Below are 19271 nucleotides of genomic sequence, written 5' to 3'. Positions count from 1 at the left end.
CCATATTTAACTTTTCATCTGGGGCTTTTGCTTGGTTTGAGAATATATTTCCAACAAAATAATGAAGTTGCAATGTTAATTCCCAACTGTGGTGAAAGCCGGAATGCTGTCTCACTGACCAAAAAGAGACGAAAGGATATTAAAAGGCTTATTTCATTTTTAGCCTGTGCTACATTCAATTAGCAATGAAATCATCTTGTTTTCTTTGTTGCTATCTTGTCTCTGTTGGTTTTACCTCCCTGACTACATTCTTTCTTGAAAGCAGAAAATGTAGCTTGATCTTACACTAGAGGTGTCCTAGCATTTAGAATATCACCTCTCATCGAGCATGCAAGTATCTGCAAATCCCATTTGTCCTCTCTTCCTCTCTTTTACCAAAATGCAAAAGGTAGGGATTTGTTGAATACCGAACATATGGAAACTTCTGGAATAATTAGGTGTAAAGAGCCTGCTTCCTCCGCAAGTATTCACTACGTTTTAAAGAATGTATCTTTTCTCTGTCAGTCTAAAAGAAATAAACTTTGATAGAACTTAGATTTTTAGAAAAACAAATAAAATGAAGTTGGACAAAAGTAGACCATGGTTGTTTATAAAGAACGTTTTCCTTGGGGTAAATAATCTATTTCCCATTTGTGAGGTCTAGGGCAGAATGATAAATGACACCTCATATATGTTTTCTACCTTACAAAGCATGTTCCAAGTGATGATTATATGCAGTCCTAGTAACAACATACGTGAGGTCGGCAAGGCAACTATTACTGTTTCAGTTCTACAAATGGGGAAACAGCATCTTTCCCAAGTTTGGAAAGACCAAGGCTAGAACTCAGATCCATTCATACTCAGTCCAAATATCTTTTCATTCAAATGATTAATAAAAATGCTCTGCATTTGTACAGAACATTAATGTTGGAAAGTACTTTTATATATATGGAACTTATCTGTGGACAGAGTATTTCTCAACAGTGTGCAAGATGAAGTAGTGTCTCTTCCGGTTTGGAGTCAGCCCACGATAAAGGAATCTAGTAATTGAACAGATTGGATAATGCCTTCGTAGCTACAGAAAAGTCATTTAGTAAATATTTGCTTTTGATCAGGTAAAGAGGGTTCATACATTTGCCCGTTGGAACCATTTACAACTCAGTTACTCATGACATTTCTCTACCCAAACAACATCAGTTGGTGACTAGGTCCTATTCTCTTTCTTGCCGATGATCTTTGGAAGGCTTTTCTAGAGTTTTTAAAGAAAAAAATTTCATTGATTTTCCATTCTCACCACTTAGCTTTAAATGAGTAGCTGAGATGTAATCCTCTCAATGTGATTATATCTCTAAATATATATCTTATGAGATATATATATCATCAAAATTCAGTTGGATAATTTTCAGTGATGTTACTTATATATTTCTTTCCATTCCTTTTTTCTGTTTTTTGAGTAAGATTAGCCCTGAGCTAACTGCTTCCAATCCTCCTCTTTTTGCTGAGGAAGACTGGCCCTGAGCTAACAGCCGTGACCATCTTCCTCCACTTTATATGTGGGATGCCTACCACACCACGGCTTGCCAAGTGGTGCCATGTCTGCACCTGGGATCTGAACCGGTGAACCCCAGGCCGCTGAAGCAGAACATGCGAACTTAACCACTGAGCCACTGGGCCACACCCCCCCATTTCTTTTTTTTTTCTTTTCTTCTTCTCCCCAAAGCATCCTGGTACACAGTTGTATATTCTAGTTGTAGGTCCTTCTGGTTGTGCTCTGTGGGATGCTGCCTCAGCATGGCTTGATGAGTGGTGCTAGGTCCACACCCAGGATCTGAACGGGTGAAAACCTGGGCCGCTGAAGCAGAGTATGTGAAGTTAACCACTCGGACATGGGGCCAGCCCCTTTCTTTCCATTTCTAACTTCACTAATGAATTTGGACAATGTAAGAGCTTATGATACTATTTTACCTTTGCAACACAAAGGAGAGTACCATTACATCATTACTAAACATACTAACTTGCCTTCTTTTCTTGCATTTTTTTCAGTCTTCACCTTCTAAAGCTAATTCACTTCCTATATCTTAAAATTTGAAACCAGAAGAAAAGAACAGACAATGTTTAATGAAAAGCTAAGTTTACTTGCTATAATTTCCATAAGCTATATCTCGAACAGATCCTAACTAGAAATAACTCAACAGACTTCTATTAAAGAAAAGGATACTAGCATATTTTTCTACATTATGATAATAGTACGACTGAGATTTTTCTGCAAGAGTATATTACTGGAATAGTTATACTAACATCACTATCATTGCCTATAAACTATGTATTTAATATACATCACATGCCCTTCATAATTGAAAATAAAAAGTTTCAGTAAATTTTGAACCAAAGCAAAGGAAATGAGCTCATAGATTCATTGCTATTATATCTAATTTATGCTCTTGTAAATGCTGAAATGGCTTTAAATCACATCTGTGTCTATACATACAGATATAGATATGTGTACATGCTACATGTTCTCTAGTACATGTGCATACACAAAAACACAATTTATCGTGTTTTGGTCATTGATTTTTTTCAAGCTTTTTGAAAAAATTATTTCTACTCAATATGAATAAATCCCATAGAAAGGTTTTTAATATCTTAAAACTTAGCTTCTGGTGGGAATGACGAGAATGTGTCAGGTTGGGGCTATATCAACTCTTTCAGACAAATTATGTCCCAATTTATTTTCTGAAAAAGATGACTTCCAAGATGAGTCTCTAGAGGCCTGAAAGAGTTTATAAAGCACCCTCTAACCAAGAAGTATGTTCTTTTCTCACCAGCAGCATCGTGCACCACACGTCTATCAATTCCCTCAACCAAGTTTGAAAAATGTAGCTCATAGTCTATGTAATTTCAGGCTGAAGGTCAAACAAGCAGGACTCCTCAAACAGAAAATTTTTGTGCTGACTGACCCTAAAAAAACGTGCTCCATTCAGACAGTTTCTCAGAATGGGATTTCTAAGAGTTTTAGATATAATTCTTCATACCTGCATTTGAAATCAAAACTTAACAAAGGAATAACATTGGAAACATGTTAGATTCCTTTCTTTTGTGTTACGCCAGGACAACACACTAATATTGTCTATTTACTTGCCAGAATGTTGTTTAACATTAATCATCATCCAATGAACTCTAACCTATTTAAATAAAAATTTATTAAGATAACTTTCTATAAAGCATTGTGCTAGGCTTACTGTAGAGTACTCAAGGATGAATAAGAGTCTGTATCTCAAAAGATTTTATAACCTAGCATGCAAAACAGACACGCACATAAGTCGAGTAGAGGCAAGCCAGCGAGTACAATAATCTAAGTATTAAAATGTTATGAGAACACAGGGGATAGGGAAATTAATTTTGATTGCTATGATTAAGGAAGGCTTTCTGGAGATGGTGTAAGTGAGCAGCTAATTTTTAAATTAGTTTACAAACCTCTCAAAAAGAAAACATTTCCCATTTGAAGGAGATTGGAAAGGAAGCAGTAAATAGTTTCACAGCGAATGGAATTCATCTCAGATTTACGAAGCTTTCTGATCTTGGAGGCAGAACAATACCATGGTTAGGAGCACAAGGCTTGGAGTCTGAAACACCAAGACTTGAATCCTGGCCCTCATTAACCGGACTTACTACGTACACACATGGTTGAAACTTTGAAGCGCTGTAGCCTCAATCTTCACATATTTAAAATGGGGTTAACAATAGTCCCTACCTCCCAGGATTGCTTTCGAGATCACTCGAGATTATATGTATATCTATGTACGTGTGTGTATATGTATATCTGTTCCTAGCACTGTCAACGGCACATGACATTCACTACACAGTTGCTATTATTACTATTTTATTATCATTTTTATTTTGATTATTATAAATGATTACACTTTCTATTTCAAATCAGTGCACAAATAATTGAACTAAAAAAACTCCCAATACCATTACAAAGAGTGTACATTTCAAGGACTGCTAACAGTTTTCCTTTTTCAAAAAGCAATCTTCTCCCCATGTGGTTTTCTAAAACACAATGGATACATTTCAGTGTCTGCGTTATGTCCATTACTGACCAGGCTTTTTTGTTCGTTTGTTTGTTTATCCTGCCTCCTCTCTGCCTGTGCACTTTCATAAAGAAAGTTTTGCTTTGAACTTCCTAATTTTCTGACTCTGAGACCAGCAGGCAACTGAAGGTAAGGAGAGAAAGTCAGAGCCAGTTAACTTCCCTCCAGTCTAGTCTGAAGTTCTCGATTTTTTCTTTTGGGAGCTAGAAAATAGCCTGGGTTACTACATTCACAGAAAAACGAAAAACAGCTTTGCTCTTGAGGTTTCTTTTTGTTTTTGTTTTGTCAGTTTCATATGGCATCTACTTTACAAAATGTGGCTGATCATCTCACTAAAACCCGTTACTGGCATGTTCTCAGAAGCGATTAATGTTGCCATGGTTGACTAATAACTCTGTTTTTGCATCTTTCTAAAAATTATTCTCATAATAAAGAATAGTGGAATAAAAATTCACATAATTGCAGTGCAGTGGAGACCCCAAATCTGTTTTGAATTGTCTGAGAAGGACAATGTGCTTCCTCAGTAACTTGATTTTTAACCACTTCAGATGGCTCTCCCTCCCACTATGAGGAGATCCCAGGTGTTGATAGTTAGTTGACAGGGTGTTAATGTCATTAACATTCTGTCCGCTCTTCTTGTCAATGTGTTAATGGTGCCCCTACTGCTCAGTCTTCCCTGTCCTCCAGTTGGTGAAATGATTTAGCCAGCAGTCAATAAAAAAACTAAGCCGATTTTGGGCAATAAACAGCCCTGCTATTGACAAAATCTATGTGAGTAAATGTTGTAAGAAATTTGTCAACAGGATATAAGCAGTAAAGTCAACATGGTGGTTAGTGTACTTTTTAGACAATTTAAGATGTTAAGAATGGACCACAACACATATTTAAAAGTCTAAGAAGCTCTCTTTTAAGAATGGTCTTCTTTCCTGTTGGAAAAAGCAAGGAGCAGTAAGCAAAAGTGATGCTTTGATTTAAAGAAAAAAAAAAAAAGGGGGGGGCCAGCCCCGTGGCTGAGTAGTTAACTTTGCATGTTCTGCTTCAGTGGCCCAGGGTTTCACCAGTTCGGATCCTGGGCATGGATATGGCACTGCTCATCAGGCCATGCTGAGGCAGTGTCCTACACAGCACAACCAGAAGGACCTACAAGTAGAATACAGAAATATGTACTGGGGGGCTTTGGGGAGAAGAAGACGAAGAAAAAAAGAAGTTTGGCAACACATGTTAGCTCAGGTGCCAATCTTAACAAAAAAAAAAGAAAAAACACAGGAAAAAAAAAAGAAAAAAGACAGAAAAAAAAAAAAAGAAAGAAAGAAAGAGAGCCAGCCCTGATGGCCTAGCAGTTAAAATTTGGTGCACTCTGCTTCCATGGCCTGGATTTGGTTCCCAGGCATGGAACCACACCAGTCATCTGTCAGTAGCCATGCTGTGGCAGCAGCTTGCACAAAAGAACTGGAAGGACTTACAACTAGAATATACAACTATGTACTGGGGCTTTGGGGAGAATAAATAAACACAAATAAAATTTAAAAATTTTTTAAAAAAAGAAACTTTCGCAGTCACGCTGGTCAAGAAAAGAAAAGCTGCAAAAATCAGAATCTACATATAACGTCAAGTCAAAGAGAACAGGCCTAGTGATCAAGAAGTCTATTCCCAATGTTCCCTCTCACCTCCCTTAAGCATGGGTTATTTTTCAAAACTTTGAAACCACATGTGATTCTGAACATCACCAAACCAATATTTGCAATAGGTGCTACACACAGGCACAGACTATGTAATTCCTGGTAACCTTAAAAGATAAAAAATGATGACCTCTAGAAATTGATGAATTAAAAACAACAGGGCCATGGCAAATAACTTTACCAGTTATTGAAGTTACCCTGACACAACTTGAGCTCACTACAATGACACAGAAACAATGGTAGTCAATTTCATCATCAGATATGGAAAATACTCCTCATTTAATAAAAGAACACTTTTCAAAAGCTTAAGTATGTAAAAGTAGGCAGTGTCTGATACATAATGTGGGGGATTAGAATTGGCCACCCCAAAATGTGTCTCTGTGCCTTGCCTTGATTATTTTTAAGAACAAAAGACTCTGAAAGAAACTTTGACCTCCCCCTCTAATTGCCTAAAAGAAATTTAAGATAAATGGCCTGTCCCCAGGACAGGCCATCACCATAGATTACTCTGGGTACGGATAGACCATGAGGGTCCTTGCTAAGCCCCTCGTATCTACCAAATATCTGCTTTTCCATCTCCATGGGAATGGCCTTCCTCCTCTTTGAAGCCCCAAACCACTACCCCCAACACCCTCCTTTGTCTTTAGCTAAAGATGGTATTTAAGCTGGCAGCCTTGGCCATTTTGGCGAGTTACCCAGTTTTCTGGGCTTTCTCCCATGTATACATGTTACAAAGCTTTGTTTGATTTTCTCTATTATTCTGTCTCATGTCAATTTAATTTGTAGACCAGCCAGAAGGATCTAGAATGGGCAGAGGAATTCTCTTCCTCCCCTACAATAGTAAACATTCAATAAATAAGAGTGATTGTCATCATTTATAGATTCTATTTCAATTCACTGTACAAACAATTGAACTAGAAACTTGCAATACTATTATGATGAGCATAATAGCAGCATGAAGAATACAAAGAACTTTGCTTTCTAAAAAATTCAGGATATTATTAATAATTTCCCCACATGGTTATCTAGATTTTTAAACAATACGTGTTTCAATATATATAGCACTATATATATATATATATATATATATATATATATATATCTCCATTATAGACCACACTCTTTGATCCTCCCTACTACAATTTATAAGAGCATTTTCTCCATTCTCCCCATTTTGTATAAAATGGTATTTTGTATAAAGTTAGTTTTCCTTATTTTATTCTTTCCATCTATTTTTTTGAGTCAGAACAAGCAACCGATTTGAGGAGAAAAAGGCAGACAGAGGTGATGAGCTTCTTTCTAAAGTCACTGGCTATTCTTAGGTGTGGAGTATTCCTTCCAAAACTGGTTACACTGTACATGCAGGCTCTACAAAGGTGACTCAATGTTACTCCAGATCCTAAGAAGATATATATGAAGAAAAGTTTTATAACTATAAGCACAGCCTACCACTGTTCCCTTCTGAAGTGCTGAGTAAAAGCAGAAACTTGGACGAGATGATCTCCATTGTCTCCAGCTATAACGTTCTGTGATTCAACACATAGTGAGTGCCGACATGTTGGCAGGTGCTGCGCATCATGACCGACATACAGAAATTAACACACCAGACATGACCTCAACCATGGGGACAGCAAGACAGGGAAGCGTGTAAATGCCAGACTGTCAGCAGCTTGAGGTCAAGTTTTCTATTTTGTGCTCTGTTGTATTTTCACGGCCTGGCAATGTTTAGCATATTATAAGTGTTCAATCAATACTGTGAAAGAGTAAGTCCCATATGGTGCTATGGGACATAGTCCAACCTGGAGTTGGTGAATATTCAACCTGCATATTAGTTGATGTCTAGTCTCATGCAATTGCTGCTAACTCCAGCACTGATGCTGTTCTGAAAGCCCAGAGGTGTGGCAGTGCTATTCAGTTTTTGAACTCACAGTCCTTGCAGAGAGATTACTGTTTAAGTAGTTAAGGTTACTTTCAAGGGAAGCTATTCCCATACTTGTGCCTGTAGTTATTCAGTTTAAAGGGTAATGACCGGAAGTAAAACAATTTATTGGCAGGGGCCAGAAAGATTGGAAAGATCATCCAGTACAAAGAATCCTATACTAGAAAGAAACTCATGATTCTAATTTTAAAACAGAATCAAGTATTCCGCAATAAAATATCCTTCTCTTTTGGAACTGCCAGAGAACTAGAAAAAAATGCTAAGTAGGCACCAGAATTCATATAATATAGATCCATATGATGATCATGCACTTTGTTTGTCATTTTCTAGAAGGTTGAAACTCTCAATGGGGGCCCAAGGAGCCTTCCAAAGCAAGAACAATTTGAGTAACAGGTTCTATCATCGTAATTCACTAATTTGGATTTTTTAACCAACTCAACTCAATATTCGAACTTTTCCTCTAAAATAAATTGCCGTATATTTTGTTTTTTTAAAAAAACATGATATGCAAAGCAACAGCCCCATACATTTTAATATAGTTTTCAATCCCCTTGTGGACAAACAGTCACACTTTAGTGCCACTTAAATGAAGAATAACCATTCATCTGTAAAATACAGATACGGAAGGCTCTGGATTTTCATTTTAAAGTGCTTAATTACCTGCATAAAGAGAGAAATAAAATAAAGAGTCTAGGCCAAGTTCATGAGGGTTTGAAATTACTTTTCTTTTTCTAAATGAGCAACAAAGACTCCTCAATGTTGCAAGCTGTTGTGTGGCCATAAGCCAACTGTAGAAGAAAAATGTTAGAAAGAACAAGGGGATTGGGAATTAAATTCAAATATATGAGGCAAGAACCAAAATCAAAAGTTGAAAAATGTAGGCAGTGTTTCCAGCCACAGGACAATATAACATATTTGAAAGAAAAATCTAATCAGCAGTAAAGTTAAATCTTCACATTAAGTATCCCAATGTGAGCAGTTATGCAATCCAAGGTTATTTTTGAGGATTTCCTGCCTCTAATTACCCAGAAATTTATGTTTCTAATATTCCTATTTATGAAAGTACTCAGCATCACTAAAGGACCACACGAAACAGGGTATTAATTCATGAACCAAAAGACTGAGAAAGAAAAAAAATTGTCACGTAAATCTAAATTGCCATTCTCAAGTAATTCGACTTTAGTACCGTTCACTTCCAAGTTGGACAGGAAAGAAAGCATATCATAGAAGAAAAAGGCAATAGATTTAACCTTGAAACAAGGTGACTGCCATAGAGTTGTTGAAGGAATTTACTTATTATCAGATAAAGAATTTACAGTATTTGTTCCCTCTAGAGATCTAAAATGGTGAATCAATCTGCAGTTCAAGATATTTATTTAAACCCAGAAGAGGAGGATATAGCTTTAACTCTTGAAAACGAAAATAGAGAAAAAAATACCAGCTCCAATGTAGTTTATCTTTAGACACCAGCTTTAACATTAAACAATTCAAGCTAAATGCTATTTGTCAAGTCCTCCTTTCATATATTTCTGTAATTTATATGAATATACTCTATGTAAAAATCAAAGTTTAAAAGCATTTATTTAGCAGGAAATGCTTAATGTGATATAGATAGCTACTACGATTTATTTAAATATACAATCTACTCATCAGGCCATCCATCCATCCATCCACGCGTCCATTTTATCCTCACAATCCTTTCAGTCTACTGATAATAGTCATACTCTGCCCTTGAAAATACACGTGCCTTCGGAGAATACTTGCACGCACACCAAGAGAAAAAAAAAGTCTCAAACAAAATTCTTCTCCTGTTGATCATTTCCTTTAAGCAACTGGTTACATAAGGAGATTCTTTGTTTTGTTTTGTGTCTGATCAAGCCTCGTAAGACTTACCTCTCATATCTTGTGGGCCTTCAAATGAAATTCTCCTTTGAGAAATGGCATTTTTTCTTATACAGTTGTTCTCTTCCCTATTCTACCTGATTCGAAAAACCATGAACTAAAATTTATGCTGCAAATATAAACACAGCCTATACACAAATTCATCCAGACAGTATAAACAGACCGGTAAGTTTAGAACTAACCACATAGTAAATAGATGGATAGAGAGACAGATACACAAACAGACACACACAGAAATGAACAAATGAAATGCTTAAACAAATAAAGGATATCGTCATCTTTTCCACAAACTTATCATGTTGATTTTCTGATTGGGGGAATTTCTTGATGTCACGTTCCAGATGAAGAATTTGCTGTTCCATTGCTCCAAGGTTGCTCTTGAGAATTTGAGCTGAAACTAAAGAACAACGTGCAAAGCGTTTAGAATATTTTATCAGGTGTTCCACAAAACAACCAAAAGAAAACAGTATCAAAGTACTTTTTTAATGTGGAAAATAGTTCCGTGAAGTCAACTCACATTTTTCTGAATTACTGCTCATAAAAATTCTATCCTCCATGAAATAAGTGAAAATGTGTAATATAATACACCGAATCATCATGTTTAATATGGGAATGTCACCATTTTATTCAGCCATTAGTTCAAATGAATCCATTTCTATTTAAATTCATTGATGGAATTCCTAATATTTCATTCTTTAAAATCTAATTTGAAGATTAAAGAGAAACTATGGTTCAAAGAGATTGTATCTTATTAATGCATGTGCTTGGCTATATAAATGATTTAAGGTTAAATTACATAAAAGGATCAAATATTTTTCTTTTGTTGAAATATCTTGGTTTTTATAAACCAACATCTACGGTAAAAGTTCCGGTCTTCAGTGATTTTCATACTCGCAGAGATGTGAAAAATAGCTGTTGATAAATAGAGAGAATTTAGAGCAAACCCCAGCAAACACATATGCACAGACACACCCCCAAAGCTTCAGCGTGCACTCACACACTATCATTAGTTGCTTTAATTACCCCTAACATTCTCTGCACTTTTCTTTTTCTCTTCTCATTGACAACCAATAATTTTAAGTATTCTATTCAAACTGCTCTTAAATACATGCACACTTTCCAGGTCTCTTATGATGCCTTCTTTTCACAGAGGTTTTTTTTTAACTTATACCATTTTATAGATACTCCATTCCTGCATGAAGGCCAATTATGTATGAAGACACTTCCATCAATATCAACAGCACTGGGCAGGGTTTTAGGTGAAAAGACAAGCTAAGTATTAGAATTTGATATGTAGCCTGCAACATTGGTTTTTCAATCCAGGCCTCTGAAACACTGCTCTTTTCATTAAAGGACCGTGAAACAGAAATAGAATAATATTACAATTGTTTTTTATTGTTTTTTAAAGTAAATTTTGGTCTCATTCAGAGGCATATCAGAATGACAATGAAAAATTGAAGAGACTGACAAAATCTACCCTCTGGCAAATTTCAGCCAAACCCTACTGATCCAAATTCATCACACTGACGAACACACCTTTATAACTCAATGAGGAGAAATTGCCCTAAATATACATGGAAATTCAAGACACTGAAAATCAAACACCAACACTAAAGACAAATCATTTTTTTTTCTATTACTCTGTCAGTCCCCAAAGTTCTGTCCAATTTAGTTCCATTTGTTTAGATCTGACAACATCTTGGAAATTATTCTTTACTGGAGAAGTTTAAGAGAGTCTTGTCTTGCCAAAAATTTGCTAATGGCTTGGGAATCATTGCTTCCCTTATTTAAAGAATGAGTTTGCTGTGGAGGAAATCATTCTGACTTTAAAACTGAAGTTTTTCACTTGGGTTTTTCCAGTAGATTCTCGCTAATCATTCAAAAGGTTTTCCTTCCTCCTTTTCTTGACTGAAAAGCTGAAGATATAAATTGACAAGTTGTTTACGTCACTTAGGTTTCATGGAAGAAATGAACTCATAATAACTTTCGGCCAGGTTTAGGTCGCAATAGTAATCCCCCAACAAAAGCAATAGCAATTCCAGTAGTAAAAAGGGGATGATGATGAAAATTCATCTTCTGAAGTTTCAATACAGAAACACCCTAATCAAGTTTCTCTGCACACAAAAGTCTAGTTGTCTCAAATAACAAGAGACAGTGTTTTTAATCCAGTGAAATTGCGTTTTACTCTAAAGGTGAATTCTGAATAGAACAATATTTTCCAGAAATCTGTCCACCTCAGTTCCACATGTTGAATCTTTAGTCCTCCATAAATCCCTCCAGAGCTCTAGTCCAGATTCTCTACCATTTACAGGCACTTTTGTTTAAGTGATCTTCCACACATCACTTTTTGCTTTGAACGAGACTTATTTTTGTTTCATGTACATAAACAGTCTCCACTATAAAAACTCAAGCTACTTAGTGGTAAGATCCGTATCTACTTCTAATCCGTATCTATCTATCTAATTCGCTTTTCCGTCAGTACTCATCACGCATGTACCCATTAAAGGTTTGTTGAATGAATATGTGTATCTCAATAAATTTTGGTTCTGATTTAAATGTATGCCTACTTCTGCAACTGAATGTGCAGGTAGAGGTTAGATACAATCATAATGACTGAAAGTTACCACATCAATTATTATGCAAGTATGGAAAGGAAACAGGAAGTTGAAGTCTGTCTAATAATATGTAGAGAAGGCAGGGTTGCAGGAAATGCTTCGACAAATGGGAAAGTGAGGCACTGGGACGAGGAAGAGAAGTAAGGGACACCTTTTTTTTATTAGGCTCCCCTACTCTTCCTCTGTAACGAATTATTAATATTATACATGAACAAAAGGGAATAAAATACTAGAGATGTAATAATCCAAGGATTCTAGCCCACATGCAAATTTATGGCTGCATTAAACAAACAATACCATTAAAGAAAATGTATAGCCTGAAATTGGTGGAATTATGGTATCTTCGAGTTAGAAGTGACAGTAAAGGGGATTTTGACCAGCCTCTCAAGTTGTAAAAACTCAGGTTGCACAGAGTCATAGTCCACATTCCTGGAAAGCAGAGCCTAAAATAAAGCCTGCATGTTAAGGCCTTATTGGGGAGTGAGGGTGGGGCATAATCCCAGGGAAAAGGGACAAAAGCAAATACGAGACAGCAAGTGACTGAACTGCCACAGCTTTACAGAAAATACAGCTGGCAGTTTAGTGTCTCGGGCTGTCTCCATCAGGGCCAACTTCATGGGCACGTGACCTGTGTAGTTGCACAGGCTCCCACGCTTAAAAGAGCCCTGTACTTTGTTTAATGCTTTGTGGTCGCCATTTTGAAATTCCTAATAATTTTTCAAATGGGGCCCTGCATTTTCATTCTGCACTGGGCCTTCCTAATCCTGCAGTCAGTCCTGGTCTCCAGATAAGACAAACCAAACAACTGGAACGTGGAAGAGCTGGTTAGAGGGGGTGAGCAGTTCACCGCTGGTGCTTCTCCTTTTCTATTCTCTCATGGGTGAAATTCCGTTTCAAGGGGTGTTTACTTCCCGCTCTGGTTGGCGAGCAAGACAAGTGGCCCAGGCTTTGTGGGCAGGGTGGCACAGAAGGGGTGCCCAGTGAAGCTAGGGTGGTGCATAAACTAGATCGAGAACAGAGGATTCGTTATATCCTAAGTGGCTTATTCCCTTTGTGACAGTTGGTATGATTAGAAACATTTTTGTTGACTTATAATCAAAATCAGCCTACTTGAACTCTTCTTACCCATTAGTCCTCATTTTGCCTTGTAGCAACACTGATCGAGTCTACTCCCCAGTTTATAGGAAAGGTATCACTCGCATCTTCTTGACCTGTCCAGGCTACAACCAACCAGTTCCTTCAACTAATCTTCCTAAGGTATAAGGGTTAGTCATTACTTAAGCTTTTAACTAATATTTACTGAGTACTTACTATGTGCTAGACATTATTCTAAGTAGTTCTATGTATTAACTCATTTGATCCTCACAAAAACTCTATGAGGTGTATGTACTGCTCTCAAGCAGGGGTGTGATACGAGCCAAACGGTGTCTTCTCAGGAAATTGTAAATGTAAAGCAGTGTCTCTAGCACCTGGAAGGCCAGCAACTTGAGACAAAATCTGCACCCACCTGGCACAAGGGCATGTCACTTATACTTGGGGACAGGCATGGTCTTAGGAGTCAGATCGACCTAGGTTCTAATCTCTGCCATACCAAACACCAGTTGGATTACCTTGAGCCAGTTACTTACTCTCTCGGGGTTGGGGTTTTTATCTCCCCACTTGCAAAATGAAGATAATAATACCTTCCTTAAAGAGTAGTCATTCAAGTTAAATGGTTTGATAAATAAAAAGTTCCTATCATTCGACCTGGTACATAATAGGTAATCTCTAAACATTTATTCCATATTCCACCATCCTTCCCCCATACTCTACCTTCCAATAGACAAATTCCTACTGTATAAGCGCCACCAAGAATTAAACAATTTGGACGTAATTTGAACAAAAAAAGCAGTCATTCCCTGCCAGCTACCCCACTACGGCCTGATTTAATTTAATCCAGTTCGTCTTTCTAATCGAGAGAACCAAACTTAGACTGTGTTCTCTTTGTAGGTTTTACCACACATCACACTGTAGGGCACATGGAATTCTAGGTCTGAGGACCAGTGACAATTCTACCAAAGCACAGCCAATCTCAGAGATATTAGCCAGTGCCAAATTTAAAGAAGATTTCTGGAAATTAAAACCTATGCAGTAGTCTGTATTTCTCTGGAGACATTTAAAACTTAGTTATTTCGGCTCTCTAGACTTGCCTAAAAGATAGCAGATTTTTTTAAGTGTTAGAAAAGAATTAACACGTGTTTACCTGCCTGATTATTTGCCTTGAATACATTTGCTTCAATCTGAAGAGCTAAGAGTCGGTGCTGCTTATTTAACGATTTAATTAGGTCCTAGCCTATGCTAATTCTAATATTTCTTGAGGGTGTCTGTGTGTGTGAGAGAGAGAGAGAGAGAGGAAAATATTCTTCCTGGAGGCAGGGGTAGATGTAGGATAGCTGGAGGTCCAGAACATTTAAATACCACAGTGGATTAGAAATGCTGGTCTCTCGCATAGCTTCGGCCTCAGGGTGTTTTTTGTGTCTGTCATTCTATTAGTTCACTAATATAAATTAGGGAGTCTTTAATGACAGTGCAAACATTTTCTATCTGAGTAAATTCCCACTACAGGCATTTTCAATGACTGATTAGTCAGTCTGGTGGCACTTTAATTTTTTTCTCTCATTTCATTTTTTACATCTGCTACTGAATTACTGAATCTGAATTACAACACTAAAAAATTAAATTATAGCTCTCGGGTTCTTTATTATAGCTTTCTTCCTTGTACTCCATAAATAACCTTTTAAGCTCAGTATACTCTCTTGAGTTATATGTAGGGAGAAACTTTCCTCACAAATCTTATTTATCTACTTACTTCAGTTGAAAAATATACATAGACATTTTTCCTGGCCTCAAGCAAATATATGAGAGTGGCCTGATTTTTTACTCAAAACATTTTAAATGACAGACTTGCTCTAATTCATAATTTTAAGAAAAGTAAAGTGTAAGATAAACATTTTAAGTGAAATTTTAAATGGAAAGATTCTTCAATTACACAGTATATAAGAGAACTGATACGCTTTTAAGGGGAAACAAAAATCAGAGGACTCTGGTGACATTCTCTACACCATGAGCAGAAAGTATAATTTTATGTAAATATAAAAGCGTTTCCAGGAACTTGAGAGTTTTTTTCTCTGAATTAAATATTTCTATTAATTTTACCCATTGACAAAGTAACCCAACACTTCTTATATCTTTGCTCGAAGAAAGGCCAAAAATGTACTCTTGTAAGTGTGTATGTGAGTAGGCCCAAACACGATTATAAGCACCCTGTAATTTCCTTTCACTGAATATATCTAGTTGAAGAATTACCATCAGCTAAGCAGCATAGCTTTGAAGTGACTCATCCAGAAAGCATACGTAAAAAAGCAGAGGACATTACAAGCAGCCTGAACAACAGGCACAGTTGTGTTCTTTCTCGAGTGCATTTATAAGTGAATAGTTTCATTTTATATCAGTGCTGTACATGGAAATGAAGCAAATGTGTTTATATAATAACAATAGCAAACGCTCATCACCGTGGACTTCTTAGGCCTTTAAAGAAAGTAAGTGGTAAATGGCACACAAATCAGAAATTCCTATAACAACAACAACAACAATCTGTGGAAAATGACTGATTCTCAGGGGTAAAAATTGTTAAAAGGTCACCATAATGGAAAACACAATTTAACCAGAATCCTTGCTAAAATTTATTTATTTATTTTTGGTGAGGAAGATTGGCCCTGAGCTAACATCTGTTGCCATTCTTCTCCTTTTTGCTTGAGGAAGATTGGCCCTGAGCTAACATCTGTGCCCATCTTCCTCTATTTTCTATGTGGGATGCTGCCACAGCACGGCTTGATGAGCAGTGCCATGTCTACCTCTGGGATCCGAACCAGCAAACCCGGGACCACTGAAGCAGAACACACGAACTTAACCACTATGCCACCGGGCTGGCCTCTAAATGAAATTTTAAAACATTTCGTCTCCAATACATGTTCACAAGTGCCATCCTTTGCCCCCTAACATGTGTCCTTAGGGATGAGGTGCAGTTTTTCTAAATTGGATTCATAAATGGCCTGAACTGATGTTGAGAGCAGAGGAACTTCTCTCAGAAAACATGAAAACTGCTTTAGAAACTGATGAGGACTTTTAGGCTGCTTAATTTTAAAACGGTTTATGACGAGGATTTTTAGGCTGCTTAATTTTAAAACAGTTTATGACGACGATTTTTAGGCTGGTTACTTTTAAAACTACAGATAAGAAGCAGGCTCCGAGGAGTGGAATTTGTTTGCCCTTTGATTAGAGACAATTGCATTCGTGAAGGAAATCTCCATGCCTCCCTCTCTGCGCCAGGAGGAAGCGGGGATGGCCTTATCTCTGAAAACTCTTAATGGAGAAGGCAAGAACTTAAGTTGTTTACTGTCTGGCAACCTCATGTAACTGACCCCCCACCCCAAAATCCTCCTTTGTCTTTAGTTGAAGATAATATTTGAGCCGTGACTTCTGCCATTTACTCAATCCGGTTTGATTCTTATCTAAAAGTTGTGGGACCGCCCAATGGCCGGACCCTACTGGCACTGGTACCATTTTAACTTTTTTTCCTTTGTCTTGTAAAGAGATGACTCACATACCCATGCCTTAAATTTAGCCCTAACCCTCAACTCAGGGCAGCAGCAGGAGCTCTGACTGCCCGTGGGTCCTGTCCCCACGCACCAGCTCTGCCTGCCCATGGGTCCTGTCCCCATGCTATTCTATACTATTCTCTAAATAAAAGAGCACTACTGCCAGATCTTGAGAGTCTAAGAAATCTTTCTTTTGACTCCTTGGCTCACCGACCCCGCATAAGAAACGATATTAAATATGAACTCTCAAAACGTTACTGAGCATATTTCAGTGCCTGGGTTCATACATTTGCACAAGTTCTCAGCCTGAAAACCTCAGTCTGAAGGTTGTTTTTTTTTTAAAGAAAGAAATGGAGCCTTCTAAAGAAAAGAAAAGAAAAAACCGCTACTAATAACTATGGAAAGTACGGCTAAAGGACAGCGCGGGTAAAGGGGGAGGGAGGGCAAGTGTGAAACCCTCAAAATAACGATTTGCAATAAAAATTCTGTGACCTGACCACCAAACCACCAGCAGTGGACAGACACAGTGCCCGTGCAGAACCACAGTTCTTTCACCTGCTGTCTTTCCTGCAACTGTTATTCTGCCTGCAGCAAATAAGACGTGTGGATTTTTAAATCAAAGGCTAAAGAACAAACTGAAATCTCCTACTCTTGTTGGCAGTCTTAGCTCAAGGCCAGGATGGGGAGGTACATACGCGAGCTGAAGCTTCCACAAAGCGGAGCCGGATACAGCCTTGCTGTTCTCATCGTGAAGCAGCTTTTTTCAAGCTCATTTGTTTTCCTTGCAGTATAAAATGGCTCACTCGTCCACACCTCAAACTGAAATAATTGTAACGGGTCAAGTCAAGTCTTACTGAGCTGAGGTTGAGCTATGCTGAATTGTTCTCCCCTGGAGATTTTATGTAAATGGCTGGACCAGTATTCTCAACAGAAAAGCTTGCCAGAGCCTTCAAATGCTGATAAATCCTTTATGACATTACTTTACTAATGTCTTCACTTGTCAAATCTATGTAATGCATTCTTCTTTCACCTTGGAATTAGAACACTAATGGTAAAAGGAACCTTGTGAAAGGAGGCTACTTAATATTAAAATAGGAGGCCTTAAACATAAATTAGTAAAATTATGGAAATATAAGGGCTATGGAAAATAGAGGCTTGTTGACTAAGACCAGAAAAGACAAAATCTTAATTTAAGAAATCCTAAATTATAAGTTCATCAAATTTGGAATTTTGAGTATATGTTTATATGTGTCTTTAGTTTTGAGCTGTAATAATTAATATTATGGAAAAAGATCACAAAGAAAAAACACGTGGAAAACAATTATATTCAGCATCGTCAAAGTTCTGATGAGCCAGGTGTGAGAAATGAGCACTGTTTATTTCACACCAAGACAACTACCTGCTTCTTGTGTAAGCATTCATGAATGCTTACTCCTGGTATATTATATCCTTATTAATAAGGTGTGGAAAGATTATATGGATTGGTAAACCATTTGAATACTTTCTTCCACATGCTATTTGATAAGAATTAAATACATGTAGATATTGTCATCATAAAGCTATAAAGCTATATTAAAAGAATGTTAGGGGCCGGCCTGGTGGCACAGCTGTTAAGTTCACAGGCTCTGCTTCGGCGGACCAGGGTTTGCCGGCTCAGATCCCAGGCACAGACCTACGTAAACACCACTTATTAAGCCATGCTGTGGCAGGCGTCCCACATATAAAGTAGAGGAAGATGGGCATGGATGTTAGCTCAGGGCCAGTCTTCCTCAGCAAAATAAGAGGAGGATTGGTGGCAGATGTTAGCTCAGGGCCAATCTTCCTCAAAAAAAAAAAAAAAAAAGAATGCTAGCCTTCTTGAGTGTAATTTTTGTGACTGTGGCCAAGTTTTCCATGAACTGTATTCCTGAACTCATCCGGAAAATTAATGGAGGTACATGATTTAGCAGTTATTCTTAAACTGTACCAAGTTTTTCTGGAACAGGTCTAACGCATGAAGTCCACAGGTATGTACATAGACAGTGCCATCACCTTTCACCCCAATCGAATGCAGGTTGCCATTGACTACACTGAGATCAGTGTCAGTGCTGAGGTCACGATGCCGGAGCCATTAGAGTCCATTCTACATTAGTGCCGCCCGGATTAGCAGTTCTGCTTGGCAGTAGGTTACAGGTCAAATAAAAGACACTTGGAAGGAGAGTAAGTTTATGGTTACATTTTCTTTATTCATTAACTGACTGGGGATACTAATAGGATTCCTATATGGCCACAGATAAGAGAATGACAATGTAAACTAAAGCAATGAGAGGATATAATTGTAATAATTTTCTCACCACTCAAATCAGTCCATAAAGAAAGCAAGGCTTTATCTGGGTATCATCATCTCATAAATCTATTATACTTTCGGTATTTTTGTCTCATAAGCAAAC

At 37.4% G+C, this 19271-nt stretch overlaps 1 protein-coding gene across 7 annotated transcripts in view; it reads right to left on the bottom strand.

The window, feature by feature from the left end:
- DIAPH2 (diaphanous related formin 2) overlaps positions 1 to 19271 on the bottom strand; it is an 816328-nt gene that overhangs the window by 286327 nt on the left and 510730 nt on the right. For all 7 annotated transcript variants that reach the window (XM_070605395.1, XM_070605389.1, XM_070605392.1 and 4 more), the window contains one exon: positions 9863 to 9987. In XM_070605395.1, the coding sequence (XP_070461496.1) occupies positions 9863 to 9987 (125 nt within the window). The remainder of the gene's footprint in view (positions 1 to 9862; positions 9988 to 19271) is intronic.

This window comes from Equus przewalskii, chromosome X, assembly GCF_037783145.1.
Source record: "Equus przewalskii isolate Varuska chromosome X, EquPr2, whole genome shotgun sequence".
NCBI lineage: Eukaryota > Metazoa > Chordata > Mammalia > Perissodactyla > Equidae > Equus > Equus przewalskii.
The sequence above is the reverse complement of the archived record's forward strand: the minus strand, read 5'-3'. Positions and strand labels throughout refer to the sequence as shown.